A 21,842-nucleotide genomic window follows, 5' to 3' on the forward strand; every position below is an offset into this window, starting at 1 on the left:
TTGTCAAGCAGTATTATTCTGCTTAACAGCTTTATGAAATTGGGCCCTGGATTTGATAATTACCAAAAAAAGTATTCCCTGCCTTTACTAGTCTTGCTGCAAGCAAATCAAAGCGTAAACCTACATGATTATGGTCGCCCTTTAGTCATTTTTGTTACCATTTTCTAGGACCAGGGGTAAAATGTTTCCGAACCTTGTCCAAATATGTTATTCAACAAATCCCAAAGAAGGACTGTCCAGCTGGAGTTACTTTTGGGACCATATGAAATTTGAAAAAAAAATATGAATTTTAATTTTTGTGTGGAGGATGCTTTTAGAGAATATCAATTCGGATAGATCAACTTTCACCTGGCAGAAATAAAAGCCCTGATAAACGATCTAGGATATTTTCCTGAAACTTGGGAAGGAAAAGGGTTTCCAAAAGTTAAGCGCTTTTCTATTACTGGAAATACACAGTAAGTAATCCTCAATCCGGGTGTGGGGTTTGGGTTTTTTTAGGGGGGGGGGCTAAAGCTAGCTGCGATCCAAGCTAAATCTCTGTGAAAAAATTTTGAATGTCAATAAAATAGTTTGGAATTAACTTTGACAAGTTTGACCCATTGCTTCAATGGCTCTAGTTTAGGCTTTGCAAATAATTAAGGATAAACCTTAGGTCTTAAAATGGCCACAGATCACTCAAAAATGCTTTGCAGGCAGGTCTCCCGAAAAAGGACCCCCACCCGCAAAATTATTTCAAACAGGGGGGCGTGTCGTGAATGAGGGCCGCCCCGGTAGAGCGAAGCCCCATGGCCCTGGTACTACCGGGTCGGTACCTCTGGGATCGAGGTTGACCTCGTCCCCGTTGATGTTGTGCGTCAAAAACGTTAACAAACAGGAAATGGTGAGTAGCCAGTTTGCTGTGTACTGTATGGTCATGTACAATGCGGAAAAGACCCGTACATTCATACACCAATTATATTGTACACATGTCATACTACTATACTGTGTACATGGGATGGACATACACTTACATGACTTACGTGTGTTATGCTGAGAGTTTGTATGGCCGACTACAAAAATCGCACTTTTTAATTAAAGCCACAAATTGAAGTTAAACCTGCCAGTCAAAACGTAGACTACACAGCTACAACTGCCCATTGGAGCAACCAATCTCTCGCCATTTTGGACACAAATTGTGAGTTCACCATTTTGTAAGTGACGAACGTACGGCCAACCACCGGACCCTAAAAAAAAAAGTGAAAACCGTAACTTCGGAATTTGTTGAACATCTCTGACCACCTTGCCCAAGTAGGGGTCAAAACTTCTCCACACTGCAAGCCGGAAGAAACTCCAAAACTTGGCACATCACTACAGACAGCAAACTGGTCGAAACTTTAAAAAAAACAAATTTAGTTGTTATTGAGCGAACAGAAGCTCCCGATTTTGTAATAGGAGATTGTATTTTTGTATGGTACACTATGGTTGATGCGGTAGCAAAGCACTCGTTCAAAGCAACCAGTGAAGATGAACTGTCCTTCGAGAAAGGAGACACAATCGTTGTTAACGTAAGTATTGACAAAATATCAGTTGGTAAAATAAAGCGTATTCACCCATATAATAGAAAGCGTTATTATTTAGTTTGTGTAGTGTTCTCTCCTTTCGTTGGCTAAATGCCAGACACAATCGTTGGAGGCCATGGAGGTACAGAAAGGAGACACAATCATCGTTAACGTAACTATTGACAAAACATCAGTCGGTAAAATAAAGCGTAATTTAGTTTGTTCTAGTGTTCTCCCCTTTCACCAGGGCCCAATTTCATGGCTCTGCTTACCCAAAGAATTGGCGATTAGAAAAGCAGGGAATTGCGCATACTGTATGTATGAGGATGTCAAGTGTATTTCACGAGTATACTCCATATTACTAGGCTAGGCATTTGTCCCTTACAAAGCTAGCGCATAAATTTGGCGCTTGCAGATGAGTAAGCCAAGAAAAGGGGTCCTACTACTTGCCGTCAACTCGCCGTCAACTCACTTGCGCCGTCAACTCGCCGTCAACTCCTCCAATATACATTTAAAATCCACAAAAGAAGCATAGAACTGTAAAGTATCAGCTCTAAGAGAATTCGCGTAATTTTTTGGTCATATTTCGGAATAAAAATTGAGTTTTTTTCTCGTGAAAAAATTATCTCGAAGCAGCAACACCGTCGGCCGCCATCTTGCTTTTTCACATTGATAGTCTTGGCCCAAGATGTCAACGATTGGTACTTTTTTTTATCAACACAAAGTCGTTTTTGTGAATGAATTTTTACCAAAAACCATGAGAAATATGTAGTTTAGCCCAGACTTAACACTTCCGTGCCCCTTTTATAGATTTTTCATGTAAATTTAATGAGTTGACGGCACGAAAATGAGTTGACGGTGAGTTGACGGCAAGTCGGCGAGTTGACGGCAAGTAGTAGGACCGAAGAAAAGTGATCGTAAGTGAGGAATTCGGCGGTAAATAAAGAGCCATAAAACTTGGCCCTTTTAAAAATGTCATGCCTGAGGACCAGTCCAAACTCACTCTCCGACGGGCTAGTTTAGTGTTGAACAACACCCTTTTTTTTTCTAGTAAAAAATTATTTTTGGAAAAACGGACCGGTGAAAACTGCAACTAGTGAAATGACATTTAAGCTAACTGATTCTTATCAACTTGTCCCGTAATCCAGTCACTACAGACGTACTGTATCTTTTTAGCCCGATAAATAGTGCCAATATGCTGGACTGGCTCTGCTGAGGGAGTCCAGCATATTGGCTCTGATTTATTGGGCTATATTTTGTACATGTTCCGTCCCAACTTCAGAATTGTCCCAATCATGTTGTAACCTTTGACTGAGTGTAACATCATAATACATCCTCACTTCCTGCATGCATGATTAGATTTAGAATACACACCCCACTGAGTGAACTAATATTTTGTTGTTTAATGACAATGGGTGTATTGTCTGTTTTTTTGTCAACTTTTGATGTGAAGAAAGGGCGGGGGGGGGGCACTTCTAAAGACTTGTTAAAAAATGCTGTCATTTTGATAGAGTAACTCCTCAATTGATGTTGAATACTGTGCAAGATTCAGAAATTTGGTTTTTGAATTGATTTATTTTAAATATCATGACTGATTAGTCATGTGCTGAAATCAATTTTTAGTCTCAATCTCATTTTACATGTAGACCGAAGTCAGGGAAAACAAAGGAAGATCACATTTCTGGTTGCTGTCACTATTGAACATTCAGGCCTGATACTTCACGGAGGCAATGAAGGCAATTGCCTCCGTGCCCCCTGGTCACATTGCCTTGGTGCCTTTGAAGTGTTCCAGTAGAAATTTACAATTTCCTCATAGGGTACCCTTTACCAAGGAAAACATTTCTTGGTGCCCTTGCCCTTTCAATAACGAAGCATACAGGCCTGGAATCATTCCTCTTATTCACAAATGTTTTGAAAAGGAAGCAGCCTCATTAGGAAAAGAAAAAAACTTCCTCCATCGTTATGATGTGTTAAGGGCAGAGCTGTTTAGTGCATTGGACTCAAGTTTAGGTGGTTTTAAGTCATCAGGGTGTGATGGATAATGTTAGGTCACACTTTGTAGTATCTTGATCAAAAACAAAACATGTTCAATGAGGCTGATAAAATTAAAAAACAGTTTTAGTGTGATGACTCAGTTAGTTTAAAAGCACTGGTGTCCCAGGGAATTCTGAGGTCGCTGTTTCACATCCTGCTCCGAGTGAATTGTTCATTTTTCAACAGTTGACCCCAATTAAATCAATCAAATCAAATAAGGTGAGTGTTTTTAACCATTCTGAATCTTTGTTATAAACGAACTAAATAAAAAGTATCTTTATTGTTGTGTCTTTGCAGGTTTTAGAGAATTCAGAACAACACTGGTACAAAGCCTCTTTGAACGGAAAAAGAGGATTAGTGCCAGCAAACTACATTGAAATAAAACCATACCCGTAAGTAGAACAAATAGGAACCCATGTACCAATTGTCAACAAGGAAACTTCATACAGTGACTTGATCCCACTATCTTTCAGCTTTGCTATCCGAAATGGTTATAGGATACAAGGAATTGAAGATTGAAATTTCCTGTAAAACTATTGTATGTCAGCTTTGGACCGTCCTAAGTATGCAATCATTTTGATCCAGGGGTCGAAATTAAGTGTATTTCCATGGTAGTCAGCAGGGCTAGTGACCAATAATTTTTAGTAGCCCTGATTAGATTTTGTTAGCCCGAAAGACACATTATGTCCCGCGTCACGGCTCAAACTTTACAATACACCAATAACATAGTTCTTTATTGTTTGTGATGATGATTTTTGCATTATTTTTCCACTAGCCCGTCGGGCTATCAAGCTGGAAAAATGAGTAGCCCGGCTGTAAATCTGGTAGTCCCGGGCTAGCGGGCTAGTGGCAATTTCGACCCCTGTGATCACATGAGCATTTGTTCATTTGATCAAATTTTAAAATTATAAGTGAAATTTTGTTTACGAAACAGCCGATTACACGTATACCCGACCGTTTCAGAAACGGTTACGCCTAAATTTTACCCCCGAAACGTAAAAGCACAGGCTTAGACCTTCCTAAGGTCTTGCATTATCCCAACAAGTATAATATTTTACCAGTAACCTCACTACCAGGCAAATCTGACCACACGGTTTACTCATTTTTACAACTTTGCTTACCAGAGCCACTAAAGCACTAAAAGTAGCTATACACAAAATAATTATATTTACCAGAACATGGTTCCCAGCCTAAATACCATGTCACATGTACAATTATGCCTGGTATCCTGCTTCTTATTGCTTAGCAGAATTTTGTTAAGCAATGTTTACTGAGCAAAGCAGCTTTAAAAAAATTGACCCCAGAATTGACCCCCAGAACAGCAACAACAGAATTCATGGCCTGTGTGTAATTTTCAGGCCTAATTCACATAATGTTCAGCTCGTTATGTTGCTACATGTATGTTGTTCTGTTTGTTTGGACTGTAACCCTAGACTGATGATTCTAAACTATCTTCTTTCTGTTGAAACAACGTTTTCTCAACAACAACAAATGCTGCTAGCAATGTTTGTTTTAGTCTATTTTTGTTTGTTTTAAAAAGTCTTATTAGGGTATATTGGCCAGCCAAGAGCAACAAACTATACTTATAACAAATGCAAGTATTAAATTACGCTATGTTCAAGGACGAGTTCCAAGCAGAAATATCAAGGCATAAAACTACAACTTCAATGTAGAACAGTTCAAAAGTTTGAACACATTTTTTGCCACTTAGGCTGTGAAAAATTCATCGTTGGGAGAGGGCAAGGCCATTTTTATTTTGCAAAGGTTGCTTCCATTAGAAAATTTATGGGAAACTTTTTAAGGAGCACCAAGGCTAAGACCAGGGCAATGGGGGTAGTTGCCTAGCCCAGTTCAAATCCTACGTGGAGCCTTGTCAGTAAAAATTGGGTTTTCATTCCCTAACTGATTGGGTGGGTTCTTTCACTTGGGGTTTTTCCTCCCACATTTAAAAGTGAATATTTCTTATTACGTTTATTACGTATTGACCCCTTGCACGCGCGTCACACGCAGCGACTGATGCCACGCTCACCATGTTGGTGGGCAGTTAGGTTTACGTGTATTAACGCCGCGTCGCCTAAAATGCACACTTCACTGCATAACGCACGGCATAGAGTAAGAAAACGCACAGTGAAATTGCCCACCAGAATGGCGCATTCAAGATTTTTCTGATGATGACGTCAGCTGAAATGGGTCAATTCACCATCCTGTCGTTGGCGCTTGCACTGTGTGATACTGTATGTTATGAAATAAATAACTATCAAGTAATATATACCACAAAGAAACTGACAGGGTAAATGTTAAATATAGTTTGGGTTGAACAAGGAAAGATTGACCTGAGCCGGATTTGAACCCACAAACTCCGGATTAATGTGGTGTCTGCGCTCTACCAACTTAGCTACATGTATCTAGCCTCAAGGTTAGCGGTCTCCCTATTTTGTCAATATCTTTGTTCCACCCAAAATGAAATACATCGGTGTAACCTATAACCTCTATTTGATGTTTCATTTGTCTAGTTTCTTACATGGAAACATCTCAAGAGATGGCGCTGTTTGGAAGCTCAACGACCAGCCAGACGGAGCTTTCCTTATCCGTAGAAGTGAAAGTGACATCAGCGAAATCAGTTACTCACTCTCCGTCAAGTAAGACATGCTTACCATTGATACAAATGCTTAGCCCTTGTTAGCAGTTTGCATGGCCATCATGTCTTGCCCTTATAGGATGGCAAGGGGAGTTACTAAGTTACTCACTGTCAATTGAGACATCACTCGGAATGAAAATGCTTGTAACATTTTTACTTGTTAGCAGGGAGCATAGCCATGTGTTGTTCTGGTAGGACGCCAATATTATACACACATTGACTGCTTCGAGTGCTATGGTAAAAACTACCATTCCCTCGGTGATCCCAGGAGCGTTCTATTTTCCCGAGGTTCAGCCAAGGGACAATGGAACGGTCCTGGGATCACCGAGGGAATTGAATTTCTTCAATGCTAAAGCCCGGTTCATACTTCCTGCGAATGCGAATTCGATGTGAATTTGACGTCATGACTCCTCTTTCTCTGCGATATTCGCAAGAGAGTTGAGAGGGCTTCACTCCGGGATTCACTCACTGGACTCAACATTTGGTCTGTCTAACACAACTAAATCATGCACAACATATCGCTAAAAAAAAAGAGCGTCAAAAACAGCGCATCCTGCCAATGCACCTAGATAATCTCTCATGTTATACAATTTGTTATACATTGTTATAAATCAGCCACTGCACCTGATAATTTGTACAATCACTGTCCAGTTCACACAAGTTAAGGCCAGCTGCCGTGGGAGCATTGTCCTTCAATGATCTGACAAGGATGTACCCGGCTTGGCTTTCCTCTATATTTACAGAGCCTACAGATTGTGTTCATTACAGTATCAAAGCTTACTGTCATTTTCTTTGAAATATGGCAGATACGGTGATGGAGTACAGCACTTCAAGATCTTAACAGACGGCAGTTTCAAATACTTCTTGTGGGTAGTGAAGTTTAGATCGCTTAATGAACTGGTGGAATACTACAAGACTTCCTCCGTTAGCCGGACACAAACAATTTTATTGAAGGATATGGTAAGAGTTTGAATACAGCACAGGATTTTAGTAAGGAGTGCTATTAAGATCACAGTGACAAGAGATTCTCACACATTTTCCAAAATAAGGTTAATTTGTTACATACAGTATATCTGGTTTATGAAACCCAGGATGCCCCATAAGTGATATTAATCATTGTAGCTTGCAAGCCTGAGGAAACCTGTATACAAGGATGCTTGCTATGTGCACTAGTAACACCAGGGCCCAAATTCATAGAGCTGCTAAGCACAAAAATTTGCTTAGCATGAAAAAACAGGATTACCAACCAAATTTCCACATGATTTTCAGGATATGCAAACAACAGCTGAATACCAGTAACAAGCAATATGCAACTAAAGGGAATTTGGTCGGTAATCCTGTTGTCATCAAGGAAGAAATTTCATGCTAAGCAATTTTTGTGCTTTAGCAGCTCTATGAAATTGGGCCCAGGGTTAACTTACTATTCCACGATAAACGTTCTGGGCTTTTTGGTGCACTACCAATCTTAGTACATGGGACCTTCGGCTTAATATCCCATCTGAAGGACAAAGTAATGATGGTGTTAAGAATTCAAGTTTATTGTATTAAGTATTTGGTTTAAAGTTGTTTATGCAACCTTACGTAAGTCCCATCATGTTAACCGGTGGTCGCGATTCTCGTCTTGATGACCCATTGTCCCCAACCGCAGAACATTGGAATTCCACACAAAATCGGTGTTTAAAAGAACGGACAATACTTTCGACTCGGCAGATTCTAAGTTTCGGTTTCCAGAGATGTGCGGTGAAGACTTCAACTGCCGGGCTAGCAGCCGTGAGGTGTTGCCCCGATGACTTCAAACATTTGGCTGACTGAGCTGGGTCCTTGCCGGTGTTTGAGCTTCGATGCTCGGGCTAGCAGCCGTGAGGCCATAGCCCGGTAACTTCTACCTTAAAAATTATCGCTCAAGTACATAAGCGCCATGGTCAGGACTCGAACCCACACTCTGCTGATCAGAAACTCTAGAGCTTGAGCCCGGTGCTCTTTACCGCTCGCCACAACATGCAAAAATATCTTAACTTCTGTACGAGTTTTGAATGGTTTCTTAACACTGGTCCTTAGGCAAGATGCTTAATTGTTTCTCTTCAGCCGGGGGTATAAATGGGTACCTGTGAGGGTAGGGGTTGATGTTGTGTTTGAAAAAGATTTCGGAGCACCATGGCATTCCGGAGGTGTACACGTAGGGAGCTGAGAAAGATTAAAGGAATGTTATTGGCCCATTGACCAGAGCACTTATGTAAAGCGCATTGATATGTTATTGTAAAATACGCTATATAATAACAATAATAACTAGTTCTTATGTAGCAAATTTCACATTAATGTCTCAATGTGCTTTACACTTAGTGTCCTTGTCATTGGGTCAATAACATTCCTTTATTCTCAGCTCCCTGGAACTATACAACCTGGGCAACTGTAGCGCTCCAAAGGCTTTTTCATACACAATATCAACCTTTACCCTCGCAGGTACCCATTTATACCCCTGGGTGAAGTGAAGCGAGGCTGATCGAACGCTGCAGTGTGTTCGCTTGGCACTCTGGGAAAATTAAGGTCGTAGGTTGAATAGTAATGTGTACGCAGACAGCTCCGTTGTCTGCTGAGTTGAAGTGTACATGTCTGTGATGACACAATATGGCAAAAAGTCACCAAGTGTTTGTTTATTAGGAAATACTTTTCTTTTCCATTTGCCATAATTGTTTCACAGACGTCAATGTATTAGGTTGTATTTGCTGTACTCTGGGTTAGATCAACTTGTCCCCCGCTATCTTGTTAAGATATGCCTGCGGCAGGACACTACGCCATTAAACCTTGGCATCCACCAGAGACACGCTCATGAGCCGGGGCTGTGGTCGCCAACACGGGGGCAGACACAGTATCATGTGATGGCTAATCGTACCCTCTTGTACATGTATAAGTTTTACTTACATGTGTAAGCTAAATCAACTGACCCTTAAAGGCAGTGGACACTATTGGTAATTACTCAAAATAATTATCGACATAAAACCTCACTTGGTAATGAGTAATGGGGAGAGGTTGATAGTATACAAATATTGACTGCTTCGAGTGCTATGGTTAAAACTATGACTCCCGAGGTGATCCCCGTAGCGTTCTGTTTTCCCGAGGCGAAGCTGAGGGAAAATAGAACGCTCCGGGGATCACCGAGGGAGTCAAAGTTTTTAACCATTGCACGAGTAAAAGCAGTCAATATTTGTTTTATAACACCCCAAACATTTCTAAAAACTGTACTATTATTATTAAGTTACAGACCTGAATGCTACAATCCACGGACGATGCGAATACAGATTGCAAACACTTTTGCTGAATGTGTTGCATGTCGTGTCGTGCAATCCGAAATGGTTACAGACTATCAATTTATCATCCTCGTACACGCAACGGACGTCTGGGTACTGCACGCCGTGTGCTAGTCTGTCGGACTAGCGCACGGCGGCATGTGCTAGTCTTTGGACTAGCGCATGGCAAACCGACGGCCGTCGTGTAGCAAAACTAAGACATGTCATGTGACGCGCTCTAAACCAATGAGCAGGCAGAATCTTTGCAAGGGGTGTTATAATATAAAACATTGTGAGAAACGGCTCCCTCTGAAGTGACGTAGTTTTCGAGAAAGAAGTAATTTTCCACGAATTTGATTTCGAGACCTCATGTTTAGAATTTGAGGTCTGGAAATCAAGCATCTGAAAGCACACAACTTCGTGTGACAAGGGTGTTTTTTTTCTTTCATAGTTATCTCGCAACTCCGACGACCGATCGAGCTCAAATTTTCACAGGTTTGTTATTTTATGCATATGTGAGATACACCAAGTGAGAAGACTGGTCTTTGACAATTACCAATAGTGTCCAGTGTCTTTAAGAACTACTTTTTATTATTATCTTGCTCATTTCTGCTAAGCTATTTTTATTTGCTAACGTTCATTTCCGTACTCTTGGTTGACACAGGAAGTAGAATGTGAAGTAGCGGTAGCAGAGTTTGACTTCACTGCGCAGGAAGACGGTGAGATGACGTTTCGCAAGGGTGATCATATAGAGATCTTGCAAAAGGCTGATGCTGATTGGTGGAAAGGGAAGCTGAAGGGGCGAGAGGAGAGGGGACTCTTCCCAGCATCCTACGTCAAAATTATCAAATAACAAGTACGTAACGACTTTCAGTCACCAAATTTTAGGACCTTTACGAAACCACGTCTTCGGCTCCAGACTCTGCTCAGGCTAGCTTGGCGCTCTCAGTTGTTTCGACAATTGAGCGTGCTTTGCGTAGGCACTCAAGGTTTCAGACCAGAGAGCAGAAACTGAAGCCGAGTCCAAAGCTGAAGCCGTGGATTCGTAACGTGCATAATCTGGTCCACAACCCAATTTTCAATTTCGCAGACTTGATATTGGACATTTTGGTTTTGCCTATGAGAGTCATCTTTCTGCATCAATCACGATCGTTCTCATCTTGAATCTCTCCATTGGATTTCCCCTATAACTTTAAGTAGCCCCCTTGGTCAATGTACTCTATGCGCTCCATCAAGTATAGTAGCCCGCAAAAGAAGCATTAGGTCATTATGCAACTGGTCCACTCGTTCTTTTGTCTCGTTATGCTTTGATCTGGTGGTGTGTCTAACAGTGTGCAGTTATATTAATTTTGGTTTGTTACCCATACACCGATGTGTGTTAGCACTGTTTAGTCAGTATTTTCCCGAATCCTGTGAAAAAATATCACAGGTATGTTACTTGGGTGGGATTCGAACCCACGCCCCATGCAATTCTAGAGCAATGTCTTTCCAACTAGACTTCCAAGGTTTCCCGGTAGCTAGAGGCAGTTTGAATCCTATGTTTTGGCAGCGAGTATCGCAACAATATTAGTGTGCAGTTAGGATGAGCGTGTAAACACATACACTGATTCATTGTTTTGAATAATGTCAAAATACTTTTTGACACACGTGTACTAAGCGTCCTACAAGTGCCATTTCAGAAAGTATGAAAGCATAACCCCAATTCTCATGTACCTCCACCGTCTTTAGTCCGACAGAGAAATGTTTTTAAAAATCTTGACTTTAGGACACAAATTGTTTCTGTGGAGAGTGGAGACTTTCAAAACAGAACTGAACACACTGCTTTTTACACTAAGCATTCTGTGTAGACCTAATTTCTTAGCAATGAGTTTTCACAATGTTCAATCATTGTACATCTATTTCATCAAATGCCGAAACCACTGCCCATGAGTAATGTTTTTTTAGAATGCGTGCTAAATAAATCCATATAATATAAACTATTATTATTATACAAGCGCCATACGAGTACTTGAAAGATCCTTAACATGCGCATGCAAAGCAGTCACTTATGAGAGCCAATCAGCATTGTTTAAAGGAACACGTTGCCTTGGATCGGTCAAGTTGGTCGTTGAAAAGCGTTTGTAACCGTTTGTTATAAAATGCATTGGTTAAAAAGATGTTTTAAAAGTAGAATACAATGATCCACACACATTTGCCTCGAAATTGCATGGTTTTCCTTTTACTTTGCGAACTAACACAGTCGGCCATTTATGGGAGTCAAAAGTTTGTCGACGAGGTAAAAGGAAAACCACGCAATTTCGAGTGATACTTGTGTGGATCATTATATTTTACTTTAAAAATATATTTCTAATCATATGCATTTTATAACAAACGGTTACAAATGCTTTTCACAGACCAACTCGACGATCCAAGGCAACGTGTTCCTCTAAGGGTTTGTGATGAGAGATATGAATAAGACATTCTGCCCATGGTAGGACGGCTGGCTTTAGGGAGGCATCAAAGGCTTATCTGATCTCTTAAAGGAACACGTTGCCTTGGATCGGTCGAGTTGGTCTTTGAAAAGCCTTTGTAACCGTTTTTTATAAAATGCATATGGGTAGAAAGCTGTTGTAAAAGTAGAATACAATAATCCACACAAACATGCCTCGAAATTGCATGGTTTTCCTTTTACCTCGTCGACTAAACGCGTCGGCCATTTATGGGGGTCAAAATTTTGACTCCCATAAATGGCCGACCATGTTAGTTCGCACAGTAGAAGGAAAACCACGCAATTTCGAGGCAAACTTGTGTGGATCATTGTATTCTACTTTTAAAACATCTTTCCAACCATATGCATTTTATAAAAAACGGTTACAAACGCTTTTGTTTTGACCAACTCGTCCGATCCAAGGCAACGTGTTCCTTTAACGTTTGATAGCTTCAACATCTGACGTCACACTTCGAGGCTCGTGAATTACGCCAGAGAGTGGCCTCAGGCCTAGGTCTTGTCCCTAATCACCTTTCTTCTACAATGTAGATTCATATACAGACGACCAAAAGTGCAGCTGCCAAACGTCACCTTGGACCAATTAAAACACAGTAGAAAGCTTACGTCACTGCATGTTTATCCATTGACTATTTTTGTACGATTAAACGAGTAGTTGAAAAACGGTAGTCGCGACTCGACTAAGCAATCAATAGTAGCGACTACGACACTAGTGACATAAGTTGCACTAGTCGCCCGGGCTTACTGTCTTTATCTTTGCGCTTAAAGACAGAAGCCCAATCTTAACATTTGATTGGTATCTACTCTGTTGACAGGTAAGGGCTTTGAGATTACCTCTCGTCAGGTTGCTGTTGACCCTCATCAACAAGAGTCATTCAAGTCCAACTTTAAGAAAACTGCAAATTATTTTCTACTATAATGTTAAATAAATCACTCAGAGTTTTTTCTTTCTAACTATTTTTTACTGCTCTGATCATGGTGTGCGCTGTTCCTTACAGCGGGAAATGTTTTGAGGAACTGCGCAAAGTGGAATAATTCTTTGGGAATCATGTCTATGAAATTGTTTGGGTAGTTGCTGATATGAATTTGTATAATTGTTAAGAATTTTAAGTGAAAAGAATAAAATTACGTTGGTTGTGAAGAGGGAGTTGAAAGAAGTGAAGCCACCATTCGGACTGCGTCAAGGATGCATCAGGTATCGCCTCAGAAGAAAAAACATTGTAAGTATTTTTCCATTGTGAACGCTAGGTACCTGACAATGATCTGAGTACTGACATGCCATCGTGATACTAACTTGCCATTCAGAGTGCTGTGTAGAAATCAATGCAAATTGAGATTCGTGCTCTGTGAAAATGCTCAACTTAAATGGGTCAAGTTGTCAACAGACACGTCACTTAATGAAAGGCACAAGTGATACTACGCGTGTTTGGCACCATGTCACTGCTGTTTTTCTATTGTTTGAAGGCACTGGACACGTTTGGTAATTGTCAAAGATCAGTATTCTCACTTGGTGCATCCCAACATACACGTATGCATAAAATAACAAACCTGTGAAAATTTGGGCTCAATTGATCATTGTAGTTGTAAGAGAATAATGAAAGAAAAACACCCTCCCTTGTTGCATTACTTTGTGTGCTCTAGATGCATGATAAAAGGTTTTTTTATTATTCGAGTGAGAAATGACCTCTTTCTCCAAAACTATAATACTTTAGAGGGAGCAGTTTCTCACAATGCTCTCTGTTGCTCGTTACCAAGTAAGTTGTTACGCTGCAATTATTTTGAGTAATTACCAATAGTGTCCAGTACCTATAAGTGGCGTAGAAACACCAAATGAAAAATGAAGTGGGATTATCAGTCATGCTAATTAGTGTAATAAAAAAATATTGCCCGATTTCTGACCCAGTGCGCACAATCTGCCTGACAAAAGCCTGGTTCCTACTTCCTGCGAATGCGAAGCGAATTTTGGTGACACAATAATCGGTACGCACTCCATTTTCAATTGTGACGCAAAAAAATCACTTCTCACGAAACGTTTTTAGAAAGTATGAACTGGGCTTTAGTTTTACCTTCACGGTCTCTGAGAAACATTTTGGTCGACTTTCAAAGAGTTGCTTAACGGCAATTATGTGCTTACTTCGCGAGTTCCGTTTCAAAGCGCTGCTGACGGTAAGCACACAAAAAGGCTAGCCATTCTTCCGGTGCTCACTGTATGAAAATGATTGATGTAACAATGCAAATTCATTTTGATAGCCGAGTAGGCAGCCAAATTTGTTGGCTTACCTGTAAAATAAGCTTGTGCTAAAAAGCAAATTTGTCCGCTTTAGCTTGCACGAATTGTTCACCGTAAAGTAGCGCTATGAACTTTGCCCCTCGTATGTCATGTGTCATGTCATCTGCATTTAGTACAGTTACCAGTTAATTATGTGACACCAGTTAGATAGAGAAAGAAATTGTCATTTCTTAAACTTTTCATACCATAATAGGTATTAATACCCTCTTTTTATATCATAAACGATGACCTGTCCCATCCTAACCACCTCTAAAAAATGACGACCGAAATGACGACCACATTATTTCAAAATAGTGGTTTCCCCAAATGCTTTTATACTGTCGATAGCTGCTGTACCTTCTCTTACATGTCTTAAAGTGAAATTTTAAATAATGCTGTAAAAGTTTCGTATATTCTTCATTCAACAATACGGAAAAGTCACACCCCAATACTGGCATTGTGTCAGATGAATGTATGAACATTGATGGCATTGGTTTTCTGAAACGGTATTGCATGTATTCAAATTGTCTAGTTTTCAAGAAAGCTACATTTATCACAATACTGTACCATCCTGTAAAAAGAGCTTCCACACACTGTACATTTGCAGACAAAGTCTCGAATGATTTTGTGAAAGGATCAAAGTCTGTTCTAAAATGCGAGAACATTTATTTAAAAATGTATTTGACAAACATTTTCGTTCTTTTTCTGATCATTTTTCTTTAACTTGGAAGGTGATTTTTGAAAGGATTTCAAATTGTTACATTTATTCACGGTTCACAGAATGGTGAGGTTTATGGACCCTAAACAAAATCTACATGGCTTAGAAAAATACTTATTTTTAACCTTTGCAAGGTTTATTTCTTTATTTCTGATTACTACATGTAGGTATGTACTTTTCATATAAGCTGTCATAATTGATTAATCAGGGAAACATGACTGAAAGGAAGATTGTGTCAGTTGGTTTTAAAGGGACAAGTTTTACTGGAATTAAGCAAGTTATTCAGTACAGACCAAAAACTTCATACAGAAAATGCAGAGCCCAATAGCATGGCTGAGGAATTCTGTACTTGTGATCACCATTCTTTGCTCCCAGGGGCAAGCATTATATTCTGCACTAGCTGTGTAAATAATTTGAACACTTCAAAACCTTGTTCCAAGATGCATTTATATTTTTGTAGGGGCTTTCTCTAAAACTCTGTTTGGCTCTGGCTTCAGCTTGGGCTCCATCTCCGGCTTGGACTCTAAGACAGAGTCGGAGACAGAGCTGCAGCCTAAGCCAAGGTTAGAACAAAAACTTAGGTTTCGGTTAGTGGCACATTGTTTAGTAATCTCACGAACTTTCTGAGTTTGTTATGGGATTGGCTTTTTTAAGGAACCGTTAACAACACACATGTTAATTCCTTCTGCAAGGGAATTTACACAATATTTTATGTTAATTTCAAAAAAAAGGCATCACTTTATTACTGCAATCAAACTTTCCAAGGCTTGCTTCTTTCAATGTCAGCCCTTTCGTAACCCTAGACCAATGTAACCCTAAACCAATGTTGAGAGAAAGATCGGCTATTGCCAGCTTGGTGTTTACAGCTTGTGGGAGTTTGCCGAGTTCCCTTGACGTGAAGCGCCCAATTTCATTGGCTGCTTAACTGTAACAAAAATGTTGTGCTTACTGTAGCAGAAACATTTGCTAAGGTATGAACGTATTTCACAGGTTAGCAGGAAATTTAGGCGGCCATCTTGAGCATTCACCATGTATTTGTATTGTTACGTCATTCTTTTTCGTGCAGTAAGCACAGGAAGGTTAGCATGCCTTTTCGTGTGATACGGTAAGCAACACTATGGAATGGATTCGCACAGTAAGCATAAAATCGTCCGTTAGGCTTTACTATGAGAAATTGGGCCCTGATCATCTTAACAAACAAACAAACAAACAAACAAACTCTTTGGGCTTCTGGTAATCAGTGGAGCCAGTTTGTGTGAAGTGGGTATGGCTTACAGTGGAATTACGCCACACTTACAATCAGGGCCCACTTTCATAAAGCTTTTAAGCAGAAATTACTGCTTGGCCAATTTCTATGCTATAAAAGCAAACAATGAGTGGAGCACCAGTCACAACAATGTCTACTTTATGGACTTTTGGCTGGTAACCAGTTAATGCTAAGCAATATTTTGTCTGTGCTTAGCAAAAACTTTTTATTAATAGGCTTTGTGAAACTGGGTCCTGGATGCAATCAGGGAAGGTAAAAAGGAAGGGGTGGGGCTTTCATGGAATTCAAAAGTGTCAGTTACAGGAATAAAATACTGTAAAAAGAAAGCTGAACTGCTGCTAATACATTTGAATAATTTACTTATGAGATACCAGACCAAAATATGTATATTTGACGAGTATTATGTAGGTTAACAGATAAAATTAGTGTACGTTTAGATTTTTAAAATTAGTGTAGCATTGCATCTATGCATAAATCTAACTGTAATTTTAATTTGAGTTTTTTAATTATTTTTCTCTTGTTGAAACAGTAACGGTCATTGTATATGTGATTGAAATTAATTGGGGGCCTGCTGTAAAGAGCTAAGGAAAGGTTCATCATCGGTGAAATATTGTTTAAACAATTAGTTTGTCGCCATTTTGGGGGGAAATAAGTCCGCCCTAAGACTGCATGCAATCCCCAAGAGCAGCCACAGGTGGCTTGTACCAAAATGCCCAAGAGCAGCCACAGGTTGCTTGTACCAAAATGCCCATAGTGGCCACAGGTGGCTTGTACCAAATAGCCCAAAGCAGCCACATGTGGCTTGTACCAAAATGCCCAAAGCAGCCACAGGTGGCTAGTACCAAATAGCCCAAAGCAGCCACAGGTGGCTAGTACCAAATAGCCCAAAGCAGCCACAGGTGGCTTGTACCAAAATGCCCAAGAGCAGCCACAGGTGGCTTGTACCAAAATGCCCATAGTGGCCACAGGTGGCTTGTACCAAATAGCCCAAAGCAGCCACAGGTGGCTTGTACCAAATAGCCCAAAGCAGCCACAGGTGGCTAGTACCAAATAGCCCAAAGCAGCCACAGGTGGCTTGTACCAAAATGCCCAAAGCAGCCACAGGTGGCTAGTACCAAATAGCCCAAAGCAGCCACAGGTGGCTTGTACCAAAATGCCCAAAGCAGCCACAGGTGGCCTGAGGAGCTTTCAATTTTGTGCAAGAATAATGCAGGGCTTAATTTGGCGGCAATCTTTCTAAAAAATCGACCGATGTGCATGTGGAAATACAGATTTAGTTTCTGTAGCTTCATATCAAAAACATTTTCAAAGTAGGGTGTTTTCAAAATAGGGTGTGAACAGAAAATCCTTCTTTTTTCAAAGCATTTGAAATATAATAGAAAACATTTTGTAAACGAATGTTTGTATAAAGTATCTTTTGTGAAGAAAAATTTGGTTACTGCTTCCCGGTGCTGAACCTATCCTTAAAAATGATTTTCTATTTTGAATTGATAAAATATTGAATACTAATTTTTCTGTGTATGTGCCATGTATCATTTATATCATTAATATTACTTACGCTAATTTGACAAACAAAGTATGTATTTACATAATCATGTGAATTTTAACTAAATTGTTGTCACTCAGTTACCATGGATACAAACTCAGAATTCACTTGACTCTATTTTGACCCTGGTCCAACTTAATTAAACTGTTATATATGCAGGAAATATTGCTTAGTAAAGGTAACCATGGCATCATTTGGACTAATCTGTGCCCAATTTCATCTGGCTGCTTATACACATAAAAAGGGATTTTTAATAAGGGAATTAAAGGGTAGCGACGAGTTCTTTAATGGCCAATTAAAACCGGCAGGGTCGTTGCCGTGTGATAAAGGCCCGAGTCGAAGGCGAGGGCCTTTATCGCACGGCAAGAATCCTGCAAGGTTTTAAACGGACGTTTAAGAACGAGTCACTACTCTTTTATTCCCATTCATAAATGCCCTTTTGTTAAAAAATGTTTAAAAAGTACAATTATAGACACTTTGACAATTGAAAATTCAAGGTTTGAAGAATTTTTTCAGAAACTTTGTAAAGACTCTGTTTGATGCGCGTGGTTTGTGTGTACGCGGGCACCTAGAAAAAGATTATGCTTGCGCGCTTAGAAATAGATTATGCGCAAGCGCTTAGGTTTGTTCTACGCGCTGTGCCTGTTGCTAATAGCTATGAATTGCGCGTTCCGCGCGATAATTGGCGTATGTGTGCGCCCGTCACGCAGAAGCCAGCCGGTTATAAACAGCTCCAGCTGGTCATTATCAACTATTTAAACACCCCCACGTGACGCGCTCTCCACCAATAGGAGTAGCGAAACTGTATTGGGTATTATCCCTTTACCCTTACACCAAATGTGTGTTAAAGGGAAGGTACACGTTTGGTAATTGTCAAAGACCAGTCTTCTCACTTGGTGTATCCCAACATAAGCATTAAATAACAAACCTGTGAACATTTGAGCTGAATTGGTCATCGAAGTTGCAAGAAAATGATGAGAGAAAAAACACCCTTGTTTGACGAATTTGTGTGCTTCCAGATAGGAATAAAAGACTTCTGGCTATAAAAAGTCTTTTATTATTTTAGTGAGAAATTACCTCTTTCTCAAAATCTATGCTGTTTCAGAGGGAGCCCTTTCTCATCATGTTTTATACTATCAACAGCTCTCCAATGCTAGTTTCCAAGTCAGTTTTTAAGTTAATATTTGTGTTGAGTAATTACCAAACGTGTACCTTCCCTTTAAGCACATTATACTCGGTCAGAGTTCTGTGTGAAATATCCACAGGTAAATCACTCTGGTGTGAAAGTAGCTTAGCACAACATTATTAATGCTTAGCGAAATAATGTTTCTAGTCAAAAAGACATGACACATGAACCAGATGTGACTGGTATTATGCTTGTCTTTGCTAAGATGAAACATTTATATTTTCTTAAGCGTTTCAGTAATATTTTGTGCTTAACGACATGGACACTTTTGGTAATTGTCAAAGACCAGTCTTCTCACTTGTGCATCTCAACATATGCATAAAATAACAAACCTGTGAAAATTTGAGCTCAATTGGTGGTCGAAGTTGCGAGATAATAATGAAAGACGAAGTTGTGTGCTTTCAGATGCTCGATTTCGAGACCTCAAAATCTAAATCTGAGGTCTCGAAATCAAATTGTGGAAAATTACTTCTTTCTCGAGAACTGCGTTACTTTAGAGGGAGCCGTTTCTCACAATGTTTTATACTAGCAACAGCTCTCCATTACTCGTTGCAAGAAAGTTTTTATGCTAAAAAATAAATTATTTTGAGTAATTACCATGAGTGTCCACTGCCGTTAAGCAGCTCTATGAAATTGGGCCCTGTTAACAAAATTGTGTAGATACTTACTTGAGTAGAAACGTTTAAATAAGCTAATGTGTTGATCATGATCAAGCTGCTTGGAGTCTTTTATAAGAAAGTTTCAACAAACCTTCATTTCTATAGAAAAAGAATGCTCACTACCATTGAAAACACAACCCAAATATTGCTTTAAAACCACACCAGCCTAACTGTACAGATTAATGTAATAAACAAACTATGGCTTGAGCACAGTTTCTTTTATGTATTTCCTCTACTTATCACTGCTATTAAAAAAGTGTCATGCTTTTGAAGAAAGAATGGAACGTTATTGAATCTAAATGTAAAGTCTTTCAGTGTGCAGAATTAATTGATTCATATTTTAACAAAAGGGGTGTGGAGTAGAAGAAATGTATGAGAAGTTAATTATGTGATTAAGAAACATGGGGGTAAGAGACTTAGGGGATTATTGTTACCCAGATTATGATTTGACATACTATTTTATGAACGCATTTCTTATCTCTGTGACTGTTATATATGGCATGATTTAACTTGCATTACTTTTCCCCTTTGTTTCAAGGATTATGTTAAAGATACTATATATAATAGAGTAAAACAAGCATTGTAGGTTTTTATTCTTCAAGATATCCACGGCCTTGTTAAGGAAGCAAATAAACCATTTCGTATAAAAATGTAAAAATGTGTGAAGTTTGTTTTCGTTTAAGAATAATCTCTGTTTCAGCTCAGGTACTGGTTAGAATGGATCGACACCAAACAGAGCAGAATTTCATAATACCTGTAAGAACAATATTTGCTGAGCCCAGAAAAAATTACTTATCAGCAGAAATTTGTTACAAGCCAAAATACAATACATTACAACAAAAGTTCATAAATTTCACATTGTTATGACTGGTGCCCGACCAATTTATTGTTTGCTTAGCGAAGACATTGGCTAATGCTACTCTCACACTAGGGAGAGTATGCTAGCGAATGTGCTTAACGAACGGAAATATTTAACAATCGCTCAAACTTCGCAACATTCGCCACAAATTCACTACGTCCACAAGTCATTTTCTCCACCTTACGAAGATTGGTCACTTAATGCTGCTCTCACACGGCGAATATGCTAGCGAATATGCTGTCGGGAGGACATATTTGACAATCGCTCAAACTTCGCAGCATTCGCCGTGTCTTCGTAAGGGTTAGTAACAAATTCGGAACGTTCACAAATTATTCCCCACCTCCTTACGTCGATCGCTCAATTTACAAGCCGGTTTGTTAATTTCAGCGAATGTTGCGAAAACGGTCATTCGGCGTGATTTTCGTAAGCATTGGTAACGTGAGTAAAGCGTTCGTAAGCGTTTGCAACGTTCGTAAAGGCATTGGCAAGCGTTGGTAAGCATTCGTAATATACGCGTGAGATATTGGTAAGGAGAGGGCAGACCGAGGACGATCGAGGGGTGAGACCGAGATGAAAATATTCACTATCCAACCGCCATTTTGGACGAATTGTACGCGCAGTTCAAATGTTCATGTTCGCAAGAACATTCGCCATTCTGGCAGAGCAGCAATACGACGCGCTTCCGTACATTCAGCGAACGTTGTGAAGACGGTAATTCGCCATCGATTTGCGTAAGCATTTGTTAAGCCATTGGTAAGCCATTGGTAATGTTGGTAAAGCGTACGTATTATGCGTAAGATATTGGAAAGGAGAGGTTTAAGGATGACCGAGAACATTATTCACTATCAAATCGCAACTTTTGGGCGAATTCATCGCGAATTTCAAACATTCATATTCGCAAGATAGTCGCCCCAGTGTGAGGGTAGCATTAGTAGTATTGTCTGCTTAAAGGCACTGGACATTCTTGGCAAATACTCAAAATAAATGTAAGCAAAAAATTGGTGACAAGCAATGGAGAGCTGTTGAAAGTACAAAACATTGTGAGAAACGGCTCCCGCTGAAGTAATGTAGTTTTCGAGAAAGCAGTAGTTTTCTTAGCCTTGCTCAAGGCAGTCGCATTATTCGCTCCGAAAAGACGCCGCTATACCCACCCGTATACCCTGTGCGTGGTGCGTGCGATCACACCGCATGGCCCACCCGTATACACACTGTCACATCGTACGACTACTGTGCACACAAGTCATCCGCACTCGTACCACTAACCGCATGCGGAGGCCTCCGCATGCGGATAGTGTACGGGGGCATCGTGTCGTGCGATGTTACGCACAGTGAATACGGGTGGGTTTTTATACAGCGGCG

At 40.0% G+C, this 21,842-nt stretch overlaps 1 protein-coding gene across 1 annotated transcript; it reads left to right on the forward strand.

Moving 5' to 3' along the window:
• Window positions 1-884: 884 nt before the first annotated feature.
• On the forward strand, window positions 885-20,282 carry LOC139944637 (growth factor receptor-bound protein 2-like). The gene is made up of 6 exons (XM_071941698.1): window positions 885-1,544; window positions 3,870-3,964; window positions 6,086-6,211; window positions 7,017-7,170; window positions 10,159-10,350; window positions 12,795-20,282. Exons 1-5 carry the CDS (start codon window positions 1,458-1,460, stop codon window positions 10,345-10,347), a joined length of 651 nt encoding a protein of 216 aa, XP_071797799.1. The 5' UTR covers window positions 885-1,457; the 3' UTR covers window positions 10,348-10,350; window positions 12,795-20,282.
• The last annotated feature ends 1,560 nt before the right edge of the window (window positions 20,283-21,842 follow it).

Source organism: Asterias amurensis, chromosome 11 (genome assembly GCF_032118995.1).
Source record: "Asterias amurensis chromosome 11, ASM3211899v1".
Classification (NCBI taxonomy): Eukaryota; Metazoa; Echinodermata; class Asteroidea; order Forcipulatida; family Asteriidae; genus Asterias; species Asterias amurensis.

Coding starts and splice junctions, on each gene's coding strand:
- LOC139944637 (XM_071941698.1), top strand. CDS start 1,458: ATGGTTGATGCGGTAGCAAAGCACTCGTTCAAAGCAACCAGTGAAGAT. Junction 1,545..3,869: donor GAGACACAATCGTTGTTAAC/GTAAGTATTGAC, acceptor GTGTCTTTGCAG/GTTTTAGAGAATTCAGAACA. Junction 6,212..7,016: donor AGTTACTCACTCTCCGTCAA/GTAAGACATGCT, acceptor GAAATATGGCAG/ATACGGTGATGGAGTACAGC.